Here is a 20,647-nt window from a genome sequence, read left to right as displayed (position 1 = left end):
CTGTTTGCATAAATGAATAAATGAAAAAGTAAAATGAAACCTTTTAATATCTTCAGCAATTTATAGCTTCAGTGTTTATACCATGAGAAATCATGGTGTTGGCAACATGTAACCTCAGTGCTGAAGGGAACACTGGCTATGCATCCACATATGCTCCATGCATTCATATTAATCTTTGCCAAAGGATGTGCATGAACTGTATTTTGCTTGGTAACTCCACTAATTCCCCCCTGGATCGAGGCCTTGGTGTGGCGGAAGGGCTTGTGTGATCAAGGGATCTCCAGAGCTATGTCATCGGGAGCAGTATGCTCCTGGTAGGGTCTCCCAAGGCGAATACGTCTGGAGTGAAGACCCAGCCTAACACGATCCAAAAAACCCTAATGGAAAATGGGAACAAAAGAACGTTTACCCTGCCCGGAATAGGGTCACCGGGACCTACCCCTGGAGCCAGGCCTGGGGGTAGCGTTCCTATGTGAGCGCCTGGTGGCCAGGCAGCCCATGTAACTCATCCGGGCTCAGCCCAAAAAGGCATCGTGGGGGGGCCATGTGGGCCCACTACCCACAAGGTCCAACATGGGGGGTGGGTGCAATGCATACCATGTGGGTGTGGGTGGGGGTGGGGTGGTCCCTCGCGACAGAAACTGGCTCTTGGTACGTGGAATGCTACCTTACTGGGGGGAAGGAGGCGGAGCTGGTGCGGAAGGTTGAGAAATACCAATTAGATATAGTTGGGCTCACCTCCACTTACAGTGTTGGCTCTGGAACCAAACTCCTCGATAGGGAGTAGTCCCTCTCCTAGTCAGGAGTTGCACGGCATGAGAGGCACCGGGCAGGTGTGGAGATGCTCACAAGCCCGGACTGGTTGCTATACAGTTGGAGTTCATCCCGATGGATGAGAGGGTTGCCTCAATGCGACCTAGGGTCGCAGAGAGGAGAACTTGACTCTGGGGACTCCTGACTCAGCAGACAGGTAATGGCAGGCGAAAAAGGCAGCAGGAGCTGCGGTTGCAGAAGCAAAATCCAGGGCATGGGAGGAGTTTGGAGAGGCCATGGAAAACGACTATCGGTAGGCTTCAGAGAGGTTCTGGAGAACCATCCGGCAGCTCAAAAGGGGTCAGAGGAGCTTCACTCAGGCTGTGCTCAGTAGGAGTGGAGAAACTCTGACCTCTGATGAGGACATTGTCGGGAGGTGGAAGGAGCACTTTGAAGAACTCTTATACCCGAGTGATATGCCTCCCTTACAGGAGTCAGGGCCAAAGGCTTCCGGGCTGTCAGAGTCCATTTCCCTGGTGGAAGTCACTGAGGTAGTTGGTAAGCTCCACAGTGGCATAGCACCGGGGTCGGATGAGATCCGCCCGGAACTGCTTAAGGCCCTCTGTTCCAGGGCTGTCATGGCTGACACACCTCTGCAATGTTGCATGGACCTCGGGGACAGTGCCTTTGTATTGGCAAACTGGGGTAGTGGTCCCCATCTTTAAGAAAGGGGACCAGAGAGTGTGTGCCAACTATCGGGGTATCACACTTCTCAGCCTCCCTGGGAAAGTTTATGCCGGGGTGCTGGAGAGGAGGCTCCGGCCAATAGTTGAACCTCAGATTGAAGAGGAACAACGCGGATTTCGTCCTGGCCATGGAACAGTGGTCCAGCTTTTTACCCTCTCGCAGATAATTGAAGGGGCGTGGGAGTTCGCTAATCCAGTCTACATGTGTTTTGTGGACTTGAAGAAGGCCTATGACCATGTTCCCCGGGAAATTCTGTCGGAGGTGCTTCGGGAGTATGGGTTACCGCTGCCACTACTGCTGGCCATTTGGTCTCTGTACATATGGAGCGAAAGCTGTGTCCACATACTTGGCATTAAGTCAGGCTTGTTCAGTGTGGGTGTTGGACTCCACCAAAGTTGTGTCTTGTCTCCACTCCTGTTTGTGGTCTTCATGGACAGGATGTCAAGGTGCAGTCGAGGCCAGGAGGGCATTCTTTGTCGGAGTCGGAAGGTGACGTCAGGAGGCACTGTCACATGACTGCCTCCAACACGCACTGGAACAGTTTACAACCGAGTGTGAAGCGGTTGGGATGAGGATCAGCACCTCAAAGTCTGTGGCGTGAGATTGGCCACAGACTGGGAGCAGCAGCAGCAGCAGTAATGTGGTCGCTGTATCGGACTGTAGTGGTGAAGGGGGAGCTGAGCCATAAGGCGAAGCTCTCCATTTACCAGTCGATCTACGTCCCTACCCTCATCTATGGTCGTGAACTTTGGGTAATGACCAAAAGAATAAAATCTCAAATACAAGCGGCTGAAATGAGTTTTCTCCGCAGGGTGTTGGCAGTCACTCTCTGTGATAGGGTGAGGAGTTCAGACATCCAAGAGGAACTCGGAGTACAGTCGCTACTCCTCCGCATTGAGAGGAGCCGGTTGAGGTGGTTCAGGCATCTGATAAAGATGCCCCCTGGGTGCTTCCCTTTGGAGGTATACTAGGCACAGCCAACTGGGACAAGGCCCTAAGGTCGGCCCAGGACCCGCTGGAGGGATTATAACTCACAGTTGGCTTGGGAACGGCTGGGGATCCCCCAGGCTGAGCTGGAGGAAGTTGCCGGGGGGACAGGGGCGGCTGGGCCTCTCTGCTCTCCCTACTGCCACCACGACCCTATTAGGACAAGCGGGATAGAAAAAGGATGGATGGATGGATGGAACTTCACTAATTAGTTAACAGCCCCTGCTTGGTATTACTGTAGTACTTTAGCATCAGGAGTGAAAGATTACAAATAGTTCAGTTAGACAACATTTAGCTGCTGGCTGCAATAAACTAAATGTGTAACTTGTATTCAAGCCAGTTTTTGTTGCTGTTTACTTCTGATACCCTAAATATACCATAAATGTGAAGTAACTATCAAATAGCTACTCTTTGTATTGATGAGGAGGTAATTCCTTCTATTCTGCTAGTGAAGAGTTTGGGTAGATGGTATAGTTCTGCATTCAGTGATAAGGAGCAGGTTGTGGCACTAAGGGAGGTGGTTGTGGAAGGCATAAAGAGCATTGATGCATCCCTCCGCCCTGGGAAATTAAAGTTGTGGTGTCTGCAGTTTGGGCTCTTGCCACATATTAGGTGGCCACTTACAGTATGTGAGTTTTCTGTCCGGGAGGTGGAGAAGCTTGAGTGAGTTATTAGTACGGCAATAAGAAGATAGCGTGGCACTCCCAGCCGTTTAATTAATGTAGCGTTATACAGTAAGGGCATATTGGAGCTGCCGGTATCAAGCTTGGTGGAGGAGTAAAGTATGCAAAGGTGGATTTGGAGCTGACACTAACAGAGTCAAAAGATGAGATTGTGAGGAAGGTGGTTCTGTCAGTGAGGACAGATAGGTGGTGGAACCCCAGAGACGCAGTCCAGAGCGCAACAGGGGCACTGATGTTGTTGGACATGGTTGGGCACGTGCAGAGAGGGAAGGCAGGGTTTGGCCCTGGCCATTTGCGGTGGTTGTGGAGTGTTGCCCCGGAGGCAGACGGACGGTGGTTGGTTGTTGAGCAGGTCCAGGGGCAGGAAGAGGAGGTGAGGCATGCAAAGGCATTAGTTAAGCAGGGGGAGTGGGTGAACTGGGAAGGCATGGAGAGGAGGAAGTTACGCTGGCAAGATGTGTGGGCAATGGGGGTGAGTTGCCTTAAGTTTATTGTTGAAGCAAATTATGACGTGCTACCAATGCCACAGAATGTTAAGTAATGGGCAGGTGGCGATGGTTCTTGTAAGTTGTGTAGCTGTGTGGTGACACTGAGGCACATCGTGTCAGGGTGTAAGGTTAGTTTGGGGCACAGGTGCTATACTTGGTGCCATAATCAAGTTCTTAGATGTTTACCAGGTATGTTTGTGAGTAAGTGGCAAGCTGTGAATTCTCTGCCTGTTGTCAGTTTAGCTAAGGCAATTGATTTTGTGCGGGCAGGAGAGAGTAACACTATGGAAGGGCAGACGTGCCCTGGTAGGTGGGGTAACACACGGGACCGAAAGCTGTTGGCTGATGTAGGCAAGCAGCTCCAGGTTCCGCAGGTCATTGCTATTACTTCACTGCGTCCAGACATGGTGTTATATTCGGAGGGTGAGCGTGTTGTGTACTTTGTAGAGTTAACAGTGCTGTTCGAGGAGGCATGCGAGCAGAAACTGTTAAAATGTACAGATCTGGTGGCAGAGGCAAGGGACCGTGGATGGCAGGCTCACGTGAGACCGGTAGAGGTAGGTGTAAGAGGGTTTGTGGCTAAATCAGCTACGGCATTGTTGGGGGAGTTCGATATTAGAGGCCTCTCGTTAAAGGCGGCGGTGAAGGAGCTGTCTGAGGCAGCTGAGAAGGCAAGTCAGTGGTTATAGTTGAAAAGAGAGCAGGGTAGTTGTGGTTACAGGTTGGAGGGAGGTGTGTAGTGGTGGAAATTTGGTGGCAGGTGGTGAGTAATGGGAGGCAACTGGTGTTAAGGAGGTGTGGCCTTGTTAAGTAAGAGAGTTTAAATTTGTGGAGCGGTGCATCTGCAGTTGGTTTGGTGGCAGGTATAGAGGTAAGCTTAGAAAGTATGTATGGAACTGTGGTTTAACTGGTTGAGTTAGTGGGGTTGTAGTATTTGTTGAGGATGAAGGGTATCGAATGTGTGTGGAGGAGGGCGTATCTGAGATGCCGGACTGCACTGTCGAGCCTTCCAGAGGTGTCATGGGCCTGATTCAACGAAACACCGACAAAGGGAGGTGCCCACTTTATAACTTCAATGAAATACTCATGTTGTTACCCGGCTGGTGTGGTTTGTTGGTGAGTTAGGCTTGGTCTGTTGGTTTGAGTTTATTGGGGTTGCTTGGTTGGTTTTTTGTGTTGGTGGGTTAGACTTGGTTTGTTGGTGGGTGTGGTTTGATGGTTTGGTGTGATGGGGTTTTTTGTGTTGGTGGGTTAGGCTTGGCTTGTTGGTTTGGCTTTGGTGGGTGTGGTTTGATGGTTGGTTGTTATGCTTGGTTTGCTGGCTTTGAGTTGGTCTGTTAACCTTGATTTGTTGGTATGGTTTTTTTCGTGTTGGGAATAGGCTTAGTTGGTTTGTGTTGGTGGTTGAGACCTGATTTGTCAGTTTGGCTTTGGGTATGGTTTGATGGTTCGTTTTTTTGTTAGTGGGATGGCTTCATTTTTTTTTTTTTTTTTTTTTTTTGGGGGGGGGGGTAGGCTTGGTATAGGTGTTTTTGTAGGTGGGTTTTTATTTTATTTTTTTTAATTTTTTTTTTTTTTTTTGTGTTGGTGGGTTATATTTGATTTGTTGGTTGGGTTGCTGGGATTAGTTTTGGTTTGCTGGGTGGATTGGAGAAGTCAATTAAGCTTCTTGGTCTCGGGTCATGAAGATGTTTGTTGGCTATGCTGGGTGTTCTCTGTGGCCTTGTTGGTGGTTGGACTGGGTTCTTGTGTACAGCCGTTGAAAAATACGCATGGGGTATAACATCTTTTCTTGTGTATCTTGAATGTATATAGCTGAGTAAAGTAAGTTCATAGACTGACTGATCCTATAGGATTTTATATTTCTTTGGATTTTGAGCATCTGCTCTGAGTGGTTTTTCATTAGTTTGTTTTAGACTAGTTTTCTGTTAAATTTGGTAGAGTACTTGTTATCGGATAATGCCATGTAACCCAAAGCCTCTTGATTCCCACTGTTATCACTGTTCTGTTGCCTTTGAGCAATGCACATACTCTGAACTGCTCCAATATAAATACTCACCCAGCTGTATACCTGGCTACACACTTGATAACTAATTTTGATAGATGATGTCAGCTAAATTGTCAATGATATAGCTGTTCTTTTGGGGTAGGGTAGTGGTCAAAACTGTTGCCCTGCAATTAAAGGGAGAGTTAATCTGCTCTGCTGTCGAACCCTTACTGAAAAGGGTGATGTATACAGTTTGCTCTAGAAATCTCTTGCTGTAAGTGGGGCAGCAGTTAGCATAGTGATAAGAGCTGTCCCACTGCAATCCAAAGGACCAGGGATTGAATTCCTGCAGTTACTGTAGTACTTTCCCCGAATTGCTCCAGTACAAACTGCTTGGCTGTGTAAATACGTAAGTTAATATTGTCAGATTAATAGACACCTAGCATTTGAAGTCAGCTTGGCAGAAGGTATCAAATCTACATATTCTTGGATGTGGGTATAATTATGTTTGCAATTGTGTGTTGATTTATTAACTAAATTAATTCACAAAAAAATGAGCTAATAAACCTTTTCTTTCTTTAGTGAGGCAGAACACAACTGAAACCTCTTTGGACTCTACCACAATCAGTGTGGAAGTGGTACATGGAGGGATGACTTGCATTGTGTTTTTCTTAAATATTGTTTAACATTTTGGCAAAACAACTTATACAATTGTTTAGATGTGCTGTGATACGTATAAAACATAATGAAGATTAAGGTGACTGAGAAATCTGAACTGAATTTACCAAATGGAATGTTAGTGTTTTTTTTTTTTCTTCAGTCACCTCTAACTTTTTTTTTTTTTTTTTTTTTTTTTTTAAAACACATTTAGGTGAGAAGCCACACCAATGCAACATCTGCTGGCGCTCCTTTTCCCTGAAGGATTACTTAATAAAGCACATGGTGACGCACACGGGTGTCCGGGCTTACCAATGCAACATCTGCAACAAGCGCTTCACCCAGAAGAGCTCCCTCAATGTCCACATGCGCCTGCACCACAAAGAGAAGTCTTATGAATGCTTTGTCTGCAAGAAGAAGTTCTCACATGAGACTTTGTTGGGGAGGCACATGGCTTTGCATGGCCCAGAGGGCAGTGGAGTGACTGGAATAGGCAAAGACAGGGACACAGTTTCTATTCCAATGCCTATGTCTGTTCTTGAACCAGGAGCCGGTGTGGTGGCTCCTGCTATGCCTTTAACTGGTGGAGCTGGAGCTGAAGATGGTGGAGGAGCATGCATGGAGATGGGAGAGGCTGCTGAGGGGGACTGCCAAGAGGGGACAGCTTTCACATGCTCCATCTGCCCAGCGAAATTCACCCAAATTAATGATTTTAATGACCATATGCAAATGCATGTCTCTGATGGATAACTGCAAAACAAGTGATAAACCCTTGACAAACAACAACAAAACATTTCCCACAGGCTGGAGTTTTCTTTTTTCTTTTCTTTTTTTTTTTTCTTTCTTTTTTTTTTTGTTTTTTTTTTTGGCTCTCAAAGACAAAAATGATGGTGGCCTTAGGGCTATGTCAGTTATTTATCTACTGGCTGGTTCCTTACTGCACACATACACAGACACTAATTTTGAAATTTTTAATTTTAACACATTTTCAAAATGAGTTCAAGCTACTGTGAAATATAGCCTTCCTTTAAAATACAATAAACCTAAAACAAAAACAGAATGTACTCGCATATGTGAGTTTTTACTGTTAATGGTATTAAAACTGTAGTGTTTTTAGGTACAATCATATATTTGATTGTATTTAAATATTGCTTCTTACGGAGTGTTTTTCCATGCATTTTGATGATTCAGATAAGAATTGACATAGTGCTATATTTTATGCAACAGTATTTGATCAAAATATTTAACAAATTACTTTTTATTGATTTATGCTGCCAAAATAACTTCTTCTTAAATGTGAATAAGAAATACATTTAGCAGAAGTTTCCCATTTTGGGGCTGAAAAGTTTATTTTACTTACCATCAAAAGTAAATTGTTAGAGCTGTGCTGTAAATTTTGATAGCTACTTATTTTTTACTTCAAATTAGCACATATTAAGTGTTGATTCTTAACTAGAACCAGAAAGTCTAATTTATTATTTTTCATTTGAATTTTTTTAATCAGATTGTTCTTTTCTTGATGGAATGTAAAGTTGCACAGACATAACTTCATTAATTTTATTACATTATTCTCATTTAGTTAGTCCTAGAAATGTTTCCATTTTCAAAAAACATGAAAGATCAGTGATCATGTTCAAATAGCTTTTTTTTTTTTTTATATGAACACTTCACAACTTCCATATATATCTTCCATGTATAACTTCAGTATCTTCCATCTTCAATTCATAATATCTTGTGGTAGTGTAAAGGTGACTGAAATGAAGGTAAGAGGATGATATGTCAATATAAGCACCAGTAATGTGCCAGGTGTAAAATGTCATCAGGATACTTTTTTCTCTGAATGGACATCTGTTATATTGTAACTGTCAGGTCAAGTGTCAGATTTGCAAATTTTTGATGTGTAGTCTTTATTAATATCATTCTATAAAACTCCTGTTATTAAATGTATCATATGTTACAGTTTAATGAAACTTTACATCTTGTCATAAAAGTCCTGAAGATGACAGAGAAACAAGCTTTCCTTCTTACCAAGCAGAACTTGTGTAAATTAATATCTTACAGGCATGATTTTCGTGCACAAAGAACCTGGTTACTTCGTTGTGCAAGCTAGACACCTTATAGGATTTTTTTGTACCATGTGGCTACTGGCTCAGTACACACTTGCGGTGAGTACTGTACAGAACAGTGTACATTATGTATGCACTAAGGGTTAAGGTAATAACATAATGCATAATTTCATATTCTGCAGACTGCTGTTTTCTATTAGTTATTGTGTAATCCATAAATGTGGTTTCCTATTTGTAACCGTGTAGTCCATAAATGGAAAAATGTTGTGACCAAGCTTTCACAATTATTGCAGGGGCAACTTTTAAGTGCTTAAGTTGTCTTTGTCTCCCTTGTACACACTATGGTTAACTAAATTAATATTGTTCATACTTTAAAACACTAACAATTCAGGATAATCACATTTATTGCCTTACCATGTAGATTTACCATTTAAATCCAGTTGTGTATTGTATTGCTTGCTGATTTATTTATTTATTTATTTTTGACATGCAGTTAAATTGTTTGTGTTGTTTATTGTGTGGAAATAGCCTGCTGGAGTTAGTACACATTTGGCTATAAAAACAAGTAGATAGGCCTACAGAGTTTTGTGTGTCCCTGTATTAAAAAGTAAGGCAACCCTTGTAGAGCTGTGCTGTCAGTTCAGAAAACAGTGTATGCTTCACTCAGATGAGATCATGATTTTCCACTTGGTGTCTTTGTGTCAGTTTTTTACAGTCAAAATATTTACTGCAGTTTCATTCAACATAAGTAATTTAATGCTACAGTTCATACTAAATTCATCTATGAACATATTTACTTAACTGTCAGAATATATTTTTGTTTGTTCCTAAAGAGAGGCATATCTCTTAAGCTGTCCTATTGATTGATTAAGATGTTGATTGATTGCAATGTATATCTTGCAAATATTGTGCTGCTTAAACCAATGAGTGGAAGGTTTCCAGAGTTGTCATTGTTTTAGAGAGAAATAATTCTAAAATAATAATAATGATAATAATAGTTGTCCAGATGTTAAGATTTTTGATTATATTGGAGAAGTCTTGTGCCCTTTTTAGGCAAATAAATGTTTCTTAGCTTTTGTTTGCCCTTCTTATGTATTCACTTCTGCAAGTGTTTGTGCAAGCCTGCCGTGGGTTTTTTTTTTTTCCCCCCCTCAGATGTTCAAATGTATTTTTCGGATATATTTTTTCTATACCATGTTTAATTGGTGTTTTAGCGATTTATTACTTCTTTACTTGGTTTATACTTATGAAAACAATGAATTTTAATGAGGACCTATACTGTAATATATAAAAGCTTTATTATTATTATAATAATGGATAATTCACACATTGTCACTCAGAATTTTCCTGAACATCACCCAGATGATTTTTTTTTTCACGTGATTCATAAAACAGGCATGACTTTCATCTTTTAGTGTAGGGGCATGAGCAAATAGTTTTATAAGAAATAAAGAAGTATCTGTATGAGTTGGAAGTAGTTAAAATTAAATGGAAAATATGCCATTTTGCAACAACATGGTAAATTTAACATCCCAAAAAATACTGAAAAGTAAATAAATGTATGGCTGTTTCGTGCTGTTTCATACTGTTCCACCCTAATAATGTAAAGCATTTGTTTTAATGTTGTATTTTGTAATGAGTTAAGTTTTTGATTTCACAGACTGTGTAGCCTCTTTCTGGAAAAGTGAATGACTGTAATATCAAGTTTAGTCCGAGACCAGCAGAACTTGTAATCGTGCAATAAAGGCCCTACAGCTTAAAAGCAGAGCTGTTTCAAAATAATTATATATAAGAAACTGAACTATAGTTCATCATTAATCTTTTATTACAAATTACGTAAAAATGCTGGTTACCTCAACGCTTTGACAAAACGCCTAATGTCATTGTGCAAGGCAATTCTTTTAAGAAATCTATTAATAAAGCTAATAATTTGATTTTAGATACAAAAATGTACTGTGAGGGGACTAAGGCCTCCTATCAATATCAAATAACAGCTTCCCCAGTTGCAAGGTAGTGATGATATGAAGCCTATCCCAGAAGTATAGGGAACAAGGCAGGGTACGCCAGGGATGGAGTGTTTGCCCGTCACAGAAAAATGTTTAAAATCTTATTAAATTACATTTTTCTTTGTCCATCCCAACTTTCATTAGAAAAACCTTGTTTTCAGTGATGGCCATGGTGATGTGGAGCTCATTCTTAGAGCAAGTGAAGATGTGTACAGGGAAGAGTGGGGTATAACTGTCAACTGCAGTATGTTTTTGCACGTATGTTAAAAAGTTTATTTTGAGTTATCCGTTTATCAGAATAGCATGCCAGTGCACTCCATACCAGCCACCAAACATTTTAACTAGTGTTTATAAGTAAGGAGCCTGGGATGTAAACACTGAGGGGTGAGTAGTTGGTATTAAGTAATATAAGGTTACACTAAAATATAGCTACTGAGAGGTCACTTAGTCTCCAGCAAATATACTGAAAATAAAGTTACAAAATAAAAAGTTACACTACTGAAACACAAAAGGGGTGTTCTTAAATTAACAGAAAGGATCAAGACCTGGGCATTGCTGATGCTGACAGGTGATGAGCACACAGTGAGGCTAGCTGTTTGTTTACTCCTTATAAATCTAAATGTGGCAAGTATTCCTGTATTTTTCACAATGACTGAAACATTCTTTTCACAACTTCAGTTCATTTAGAACTTTTGAGAGTAATGATGGGACAAGAGTATCTTTTTGAATTTTACTAATAAAAATGCCTGTGTGATAAGATGAGACCTTAAACAGTGATGACAGGCCACAAAGTACAGAGAGTATGCCTGGAGTGAGTAAATACTTCATTATGCATGATCACATGGCCCAGATTGTTGCCTGGATTCCTTCACAGTTTTGACATGGAGCCCTCGGTGGAAAAAAATTGGGAGAGAAATCAGTTTAGGGATTCTGCAGCTGATGATAGCATGCTGCTTTCATGTGCCTCTGAGTCACTGGCTGGCAGCTGTGGGTGTCGTGCCACTCCTATTGGCATGCAGCCTTCCTCGATGGCACCAGTTGATTTTCAGAGTGAAAAAGAGATCCAGCAAGATCTGTACTGAGGCCACCATCTACAGTCATGTATTTTTAAGACTGCAGAGGCCTGAGGGATATAGACAAAAATATCAGACAAGTGGTAAGGGTTCCATTAAGATGCTTCAAAGTGTTTTCTCCTCCACTTTTTTTATGAAGTCCAGTAGTTTTCATTTTGTGGTATGATGGTAAAAAAGAAAGAATATCCTGTAAAAAAAAAAAAAAAAAAAAAAAAAACATAGAGAAAAATAGAATAATACAAGCAATACAAAAACCAAATAAATAGATCCCATAGATATAAGAAAAAATAAATATAAATATATCCCCTTACTGAAGTGCCTCCCCAAAGAAATTCATTTGATTCTAAATAAAACAGGGAAATTTGATGTGTGCTTACAGAAACACAGGGTGTGAAGCAGTGTACCACATAAATAGAATGCCATTCCATTGCAGTGCAGTTTTTCTGCACCTTCCAAAGCATTGCATACCATAAAAAAACCCTTTGTAAGATGGATTCTCATAAATAAGACAATTATCATGAGTCAAGGGGATTTTTTTGTGCACTGATGAGCCCCAAAATGTATTTATCATAAAATATTACCAAACCCCAATATAACTGACCATTTTTGCAGTTACTCAGTCAATTTCAGTTGTGATAACACAACCAAGAAGGCAGTTTTCCTTATTAACTACTGTGTAGCACTGTGTGGCTGTATACCTGCACTCGTTCAGTTCTTTTGTACCTATTATGTACTGTATCCTTAACAATCATTCACCAACAAAACAAACCTACATGTTGTGATGGTGCTGAGGAGAAAAGCTGTAAATTAGTTCCCTTGTGGTGCCTTGTGCTAAGACTGTTTGTGTTATTGTACATAGTTGAGTGAGTTTACCAGTTCTTTAATGTTTTAATAGGTTCTTACTAGTGTTTACTTCAAGTTTGCCTCGTTGTGCACTGTCTGTTTGGGGCATCTGTGAATGGGGGTTGTATGGTTGGGAGTCACCTATGTGGAATTCAATCTTGTTTTGTGTTGGTTCATGTATTGTCTGTTGTGTCTTGTCTATAACCGCACTTCAGACATGTACAGTGTTAATAAAGAGCACTTATGAAGTCTACTGTCTCTGGACCAAATCTGCAGCAGCACCATTGGGGTTTACTACAAAATGATATTAATTTAGCTTTTAATATAATACAAAAGATAAGGAAAAAAAAACAATGAGAATGAATACAGTCAGCAAGTCAAGATAATTATTATAAATAATATATTATAAATGATTTAATAATAGGTGAAACTAGCAAATGAGGGGTAATGCCAGGTTGAGAATTTAACATAGCAGAAGCAAAATTATAATTGCAAAGATCTCATGCTCATCAGCTATAAAGAGGTACAAAAAAAATCCAGATGATATCCTGGTAATTCAGAAGATATGCCTCATAAAAATGAAGTAGGGCTATCACATGAAACTCCATGTAAAGTCAAATTCTCATGTTAAATAGGCGTATTATGTGGTACAACTGTATATGTCTATATATATATATATATATATATATATACTCATCCCTTATTATCTAGTTTGAGATTACACCACTCAGTGTTAATCTGTTAGACTGTCATTAATCCAGTCTGCTTTAATCTGACAAACAGAGATCGCATTTGAAAACTGGCTCAAGATGTTGGGTGAGAGAGACACACTTTTGTTGTGGTGACAGCATACCCAAGCTCTCAGTAGCTTTCTGGTATTTTATGATCACATTCGTATGCTCACATGTTTGAGTTTGCCTCCTCTGTTTTGCACCACAACGGGTGCAGTGGTGCAGTGGCACAGTGGCCTTTGTTGGATCCCACTCTCTGGTGTCTGAGGTTCAAGTCCTGTTTGAGGTGCCTTGTGATGGCCTGGTGTCCTGTCTGGAGTGTATCCCCTCCAGCTTGCGCCCTGTGTTGCCGGGGTAGGCTCTAGTTTGCTGAGACCCTGCTTAGAAAAACTGATTTCAGACAGCATGTGTGTCTTGCACCATAATTCTTTAATTTTTGAATGGTTCATTTCTTAAGACAGTAACTCACACAATAACACTCTAAGTGCACTATATGAAAAAATCATTCTGGATACATCACTCTTCCTGAAATTTCCACAAATATCTTACTGTTACCTTATAGACATTTTGCACTTGCATTTTATTTTTTTATCAGACACTTTTCTCCAAAGCGACTTCCAATGAACTCTGTGTGGTGTCATCTGCCCACACACTTTATTCACCAAGGTTACTTACACTGCTAGATATTTTTTTTTTTAAAGTATTGCAGATGCAAACTTACAAAAACTCTCAGATGTGGAATAGTGAGGAAGCTTCACAGTTGGTCCCCCACTTAGAAACTGGGACCAAGAATGTGTCTGTTAAAAAATTTGTAAGTTCACTGTAACATGGAGTGTGCAAGGGGCTTGTCATGAACTCTATATACAGGGGCTCGTGTAATGTATGCTGGCAAAAAAGTTGGTATTGTGAACGTACTTCAAGAATGGCTTGTCTGTATCTCTAGCTCTCTATCTGTTGATAAAATATAAATTTGTTCACTCTGAGATGTATGCTGCTTTGGAGAAAAGCATCTGCTAAATTAATATATAGAAAAATATAGAGAACAGAGAAGTGCAGCAGATTGGCTCTCTGTCCTGACCCCTCCCTGTGGTGAGCTGGGGCATGTCATGTACATACCTGGGCACTTTGAGTCCCCTGGCAGAGGTTTTATGATATGTTGTAAATAAAATGCACAATAAAAAAATACACCCAGGGTTAAATCAGATTGTTTGTGTTCATCTATGGCTCCAGGATTTTTTTTTTCCCTGACACTTCACACTAAAATCAGGAATACCCAGAAAAGTATAAGAAATACAAGCATAATAATGTTTTTCAAATGTATGTTGCATGTTATTTACCTTGAAGCACAGAAAGCAGCTGTAAATCAGTTCAGAGCCAGAGGTTTTATGTGAAGGAGCAGGATGATGGAGAGACAGTGCTTCAGTGATGGGCTCAAGACTCATAGATGTAAAAGTCAAAGGATCATCTACATCTTGCTCTTTGCCTCTCCACCTTTTGAAAAATGCAAGGCAGCTCCTACTAGTAACAATTGCTATCTGTCAGTACATTGGCTGAAACTTTTGCAGGGGATTCCAGTTGGTATTAAAGCGCTTTGTATGAAAAAAGTGTTTACACTTAATACTTCTCAGAAATGTCTTTGATGGCAAAAAGTTCTTTATTCAAAAGTTCATGTCGGGATCCACTACATATAAAGTTGTGGAAACACCCTCTTTCAGTTATGGTTTTCCTTGTAAAGGCATATATATATAATATATGTCACTATGACTTTTTCCAACTAAAAGCAAGTCAAACCATATGGGCAAATTTAAGTACGCTGCTTCCATAGGAAATAAGAAGGTAATTAGCAGTCTTGTGTTGCTTATTAAATGTACTTGATCAGCTGATCATCAAGAATTGTGGCCATTTCTAAAATAGCAAAACATGGTTGGAAGTTTGGTGGTTCGGACCATTCAGGTGTATGTTAAAACAATGCAAAGGACAAAAGACATTACAATGAATACAGAGAAATCACAAAGAAGCCAAGAGCAACATCTGGGGTTCCATAGTCTTCGGTTATGTAAAATATTAAAGTTCATGACAGTGTGCTCAGAAAAATACTGAACAAGTATGGCTTTCATATCATGGTGACTAGGTGAAGGCCTCTTCTCTCCACAAAGAATATTACAGCATACTTAACCAGCATGGCCACACAATGAACAAGATTAACAGCTACACCTGTAAAGAGCTTGTTCAGGGGATAACAAGCATCTAGTGTAACCAATAGTAAGTGCCTTGTCATTTGTAGTTTTGGAATTTGTGACCTTGAAGTTTGAGAATGGGAGATTTGGTTTTAATTTTTTCTTTGCAAGCCTGGATGGCTGCTTATGGATTTTGACCACTTGTTCTTTAAGTCATTAACCACTTGTGGATGGATCTTCACCTTAAGTTTCTGCCCTCTGGTGGTAAGTCTACAAACATTATGTTATTACATCATGCAATATCAGACAATATGCACCAATGATGGGTGAGTATTTACATTTATTTCTTTAGCAGACATTTTTCTCCAAAGCAACTTCCAGTAAACTGTATGTGGTGTTATTAGCCCACACACCTTATTCACCAAGGTGACTGATACTGCTACATACACTACTTACAATGGGTCACTCATTCATACATCAGCAGAACACATTCTCTGTCACTCACACACTATGGGTGAACCTGAACAGCATGTCTTTGGACTGTGGGAGGAAACCATAGCACCCGCAGGAAACCCACACAAACACAGGGAGAACATGCAAACTCCACACAGACTGAGCAGGGATCAAACCCATGTCCTCTCACACCACCCAGGCACTGTGAGACAGCAGCGCTACTCACTATGCCACGGGCACGCCCATATTTATGGGAAAGCTGGTCGATCAGTTTTTGTAATATTTCAGTTCAGCTATTCAAAGCTATAACGTCAGTGTTCTTTTTCCACTTGCGGAACGATAACTTGCATTATGAATGTCCTGTACAAAACTTAAAATTGCATCAGTAGCAATACTAATACCCTTAACTAATAAAAATGTAATAAGGTAATACAATGAAAATGTAAAAAGTCAAAGTAGACATATAATTCAAGAGTCCTACTGTTGCAGCAGACATCGAACCAACAAAGCATTTTAATTCTATAACATACATTACAATATGGATGGCATGGTAGCACAGCAAGTAGTGCTGATTTCTCACAGCACCTGAGTGGTGCGAGAGAATGTGGGTTTGATCCCTGGTCAGTCTCTGTGGAGTTTGCATGTTCTTCCTGTGTCTGTGTGGGTTTCCTCTAGGTGCTCCAGTTTCTTCCCACAGTCCAAAGACATGCTGATCAGGTTCCTCCATAGTGTGTGAGTGACACAAAGAGAGTGTGTTTCACTGATGTATGGAGGAGTGATCCATTGCAAGTTGTGTATCTAGCAATGTAAGTCACCTTGGTGAATAAGGTGTGTGGGCTAGTAACACTACATTGTATCCATTGTAAGTTGCTTTGGAGAAAAGCATCTGCTAAGTGAATAACTGTAAGCCAGTGCTTAGTGGCATCACAGTTAAAAATTCAATTCAATTTATTTTTTATAGAGAGCTCTTCTCATGCAGTGACACAGAGCGCTTTAGCACAGGCACAAAGCAAGAAAAACAGATAAAAACAAAGAAGAGAATCGACTAATGGCTACCATAATTTTCATTTCAGAACCACTTGTCCCATACGGGGTCGCGGGGAACCAGAGCCTACCTGGCAACACAGGGCGTAAGGCCGGAGTGGGAGGGGACACACCCAGGACAGGACGCCAGTCTGTCGCAAGGCACCCCAAGCAGGACTCAAACCCCAGACCCACCAGAGAGCAGGACCTGGTCCAACCCGCTGCGCCACCACACCCCGGCTACCATAATGAAGAACTTATATAGAGCTATAAGTATACCTACTGGCCACCGGGGAAAGGAACAAAAACTCCCAACTGAAGGTTGAGGGAGAAAAAACGGCATTTGAAAACAGAAACAGATGGGGCATTTCTAACAGTAACTGGTAGACTATTCCACAGTTTAGGTGCTCTATAACTAAAGGCACAACCTCCTATTGAGGTCTTATTGATCATAGGTACTTTAAGGTAACCTGCATCTAATGAACAGAGATATCGTCCTGGGATATAAAAATTAATGATCTCACAAAGGTAAGCCAGAACAATGCCATGTACTGCCTTATAGGTCAAAAGTAGGATTTTATAATCAACTCTATAAGCAACTGGGAGCCAATGCAATGATTTAAGTACAGGTGTTATATGGTCAAATTTCCTAGTTCTAGTCACAATTCTCGCAGCAGCATTTTGTACCAACTGTAGCCTGGATACAGTCTGGTATGGACAACCCGACAATAAAGCATTACAGTAATCCAGCCTGCTGGAAACAAAAGCATGAACTAGTTTCATTGCCGCATTTTAGCTGTGCTTCCTTCACAACTTAGTCAAAGCATTTAAATGTCATACAAATGACAGCTTTCCATCCAGCAGGACACCCAAATCCTTGACACAATCTGCACGCTTGAAGGTAATACCATTTGTTGTAAAGATTGGCGTGATTATGTCGAGAGTTTTAGCATCACCACCCACCACAAGTACCTCTGTTTTACTGACATTTAGAGATAAAAAAATTTTTACTCATCCATAATTTTATACTGGTAAAACAATTAGCTAACGACACTACATGTGATGGATCATCAGGCTTAAATGATACATAAAGCTGTGTGTCATCGGCATAGGAATGGACTAACTACTATCTAAAAACTATCAGCACTGGTTCTGAAAGTGGAAGGACCATCAGGACTGATTGACTTTATTCACTATTTTAGGCCCTTTTCTGCAAAATTATGTGCTTTTTAAAAATTTCTACTATATACATTTATGCCCTCATCTGTTTTCAATTCTACCTTATTGCACAAACTGCTATGGCACTGTATCGCTGTAAAAAATTCTAGGAACTCCAAGACAAAGTATTGAGATTTTTTGTAACTTTCCACAAGTAGAGGGTGTGGGAGCAAAACATTTTGTTGTCATGCTGGAACAATGGAAGTTGGGGCGAAGGTGAGTAGAACCCAGTTGCAGGTTCTGTTTATTAACAAACAAAGCCAAGGAGCTAGACAAAGATCCATAGCTGGGGACAGGTGAGGGTTGGGCAATGAGCATTCAGGGTTTCTTGGAGCAGACAAAGGACATAAACGACGAGACGAAGTGAAGGTCGGTAGCTAGGAGATCAGGAACTTTGAAAAGTACAGGAATCGTTGGATACATGGGAGTAGCGGTTGCTCAAGAGAGGTTCCGCAAGCAGGCATGGAATCCTTGTCCTTTTATCCTGTGCTGAGTTGATGCAGGTGTGAGCGAGGTGCACATGCCAGTACCCCCCAACATACGGGTGGCTCCAGTGGTCCGGCGGCCCCCCCCGGGGCAACCTATGGACCTGGGTGCCAGCCAGTCTGGATGGCCCCTATGAAAGTCCGAGATCAAGACTGGGTCAAAAATGCCCCATGCTGGAACGCAACACTGCTCCTCTGGACCGTAGCCCTCCCAATCCACTAGTTATTGGGAGCCCCCTGGCCACCATGAGGGGTGAAGAAGAGCTCTGACAGAGTAGGCGGGAGCGCCATCTACCTGTACCGGTGGAGGAGGCACAGTAGTCTGCAGAGCCTGAAAGAGGGATGTAGAGCACGCTGTAGTGAGGGCTAAGCTTCTTGGATGGTAACCACAGCTTAATGTCGTGGGTGGAACACCACACTCTCTGCCCAAGGTGGAAGGAGAAGGCACAGCGGTGCCCATCGGCCTCTTGCTTCATCCATTGTGTGCTCCATTGGAGGTGCTCATATACAGCATGCTAGGCCTGTTCGCTGCCCCTATGCCAGGCGTTGACCGCTGGAATATTGCTAGGTCCGGGATGCCAAGGGAACAGTCGGGGTTGATATGCTAGAACATGTGGGAATGGGGACATACCCACAGACGTGTGGGACAGGGCATTATGCGTGTACTCAGCTCAAGGCAGGAACCGGGACAACTGATGTTGTCTGCGGCAACAATAGCTTCTCAGGTAATAGCCGATGTCCTGATGGAGCCGCTCTACCTGGCCATTGGCCTCGGGGTGGTACCCCAATGTGAGACTCACCAACACCCCTATCTTGTGCCAAACTGTCCTCTAGACCCTAGGGTTCAATTGGGGTCCCCTGTCTGACACAATGTCTTCTGGGGGACCATAGAGCTGGAAGACACGGTGGAACAGGGTCTCCATGGTCTCTAACAAGGAAGGAAGCCTGGGCAGGGAGATCAGGCTTTGGACTGGAAAAATAGCCGATGAGGGTCAGGACAACGGCGTTACCATCTGAGGGAGGCAGATCCATTAGGACATCTACTGCCAAGTAAGACCAGGGCCGGGTTGGAACTGGAAGGAGTTCCAGCAGACCTGCAAGCTTCAGGATTGGGGTACTTGCTTGGGCACATACTTCACAGGCTTCCATGTACTCCTGTACATTGGATGGGAGTGAGGGCCACCAGAAGTGACCTTGTAGAAGGGCTAAGGTCCAGTGGGTGCCAGGGTGCTCTTTGGCCGGGGGACTTGCAGATGGGCATGTACTCCTTATCCTCTGGTTTCTCTGTTGGTCCCGGGTCGGTTGCTTATGCAGCCTGGAGGTCCTGGAGGAACTGCCATCGTACAGGGGCAACCACGCAGGTCTCCAGGAAGATGGGCTCTGGCAGGTCAGTCAGCAGGTCTTCTTTGGGTAAGCGAGACAGGGCAACAGCTTTAGTGTTTTTGGGACCAGGCCTGTAAGACATGGTGAACCTGAAATGGGTTTAAAAAAAATGCCCACCTGACCTGATGAGGGTTCAGTCAGCGTGCCGACTGCAGATACTCCAGGTTACGGTGGTCCGTGAGCACCAGGAATGGGTGTGTTGACCCCCTCCAGCCAATGGCTCCATTCCTTCAAGGCTAAATTGATCATGAGCAACTCTCAGTTGCCTATGTCATAATTACATTTAGCCAGGGATAGCTTATGGGAAAAGTATGCGCAAGGGTGCATCTTTGGGGGAGTTCCTTGCCGCTGAGACAACACCACCCCAACACCTATCACCGAGGTGTCCACCTCCACCACAAAAGGCATTGTAGGGTTGGAGTGTCAGAGGATAGGCATGGTCGTGAAACGCCCCTTGAGTTCCTGGAGGGCACTTGCAGTTCGATCATTCCAGGCCAGCCAGACCCCCTTACCTCAGGTGAGCACCATGAGGAGGGTGGCAACTGAACTGAATCCCCTGATGAAGCGTCTATAGAAGTTAGCGAAACCCAGGAACCGCTGTAGGGCTTTAACTGTCTCACGTCTGGGCAATTCCACTACTCCTCTCCTTTAACATCGAGGCGGTTGTCCAATAGCCGTGTTAAGACACGTCGTATCTGCAGCACATGTTGTTCCAGGGACGGTGAGTATATCAGTATGTTGTCCAGGTAGACCAGAACACAGAGGTTGACCAGGCCACCCAGCATATGGTTAACAAAGGCTTGGAACAGAGGGAGCATTTGAAAGACCGAATGGCATGACTGTGTACTCATAGTGCCCAAGGGAGGTGCTGAACGCCATCTTCTATT

At 42.4% G+C, this 20,647-nt stretch overlaps 1 protein-coding gene across 10 annotated transcripts in view; it reads left to right on the top strand.

The window, feature by feature from the left end:
* The window catches only part of LOC108942090 (zinc finger and BTB domain-containing protein 20-like), a 104,079-nt gene extending 96,936 nt beyond the window's left edge, over positions 1–7,143 (top strand). For all 10 annotated transcript variants that reach the window (XM_029255412.1, XM_029255411.1, XM_029255410.1 and 7 more), the window contains one exon: positions 6,517–7,143. In XM_029255412.1, coding sequence (XP_029111245.1) covers positions 6,517–7,052 — 536 coding nt within the window. In that variant the 3' untranslated portion in view covers positions 7,053–7,143. The remainder of the gene's footprint in view (positions 1–6,516) is intronic.
* Positions 7,144–20,647: the final 13,504 nt, after the last annotated feature.

Source organism: Scleropages formosus, chromosome 10 (assembly GCF_900964775.1).
Source record: "Scleropages formosus chromosome 10, fSclFor1.1, whole genome shotgun sequence".
Lineage (NCBI taxonomy): Eukaryota > Metazoa > Chordata > Actinopteri > Osteoglossiformes > Osteoglossidae > Scleropages > Scleropages formosus.
The sequence above is the reverse complement of the archived record's forward strand: the minus strand, read 5'-3'. Positions and strand labels throughout refer to the sequence as shown.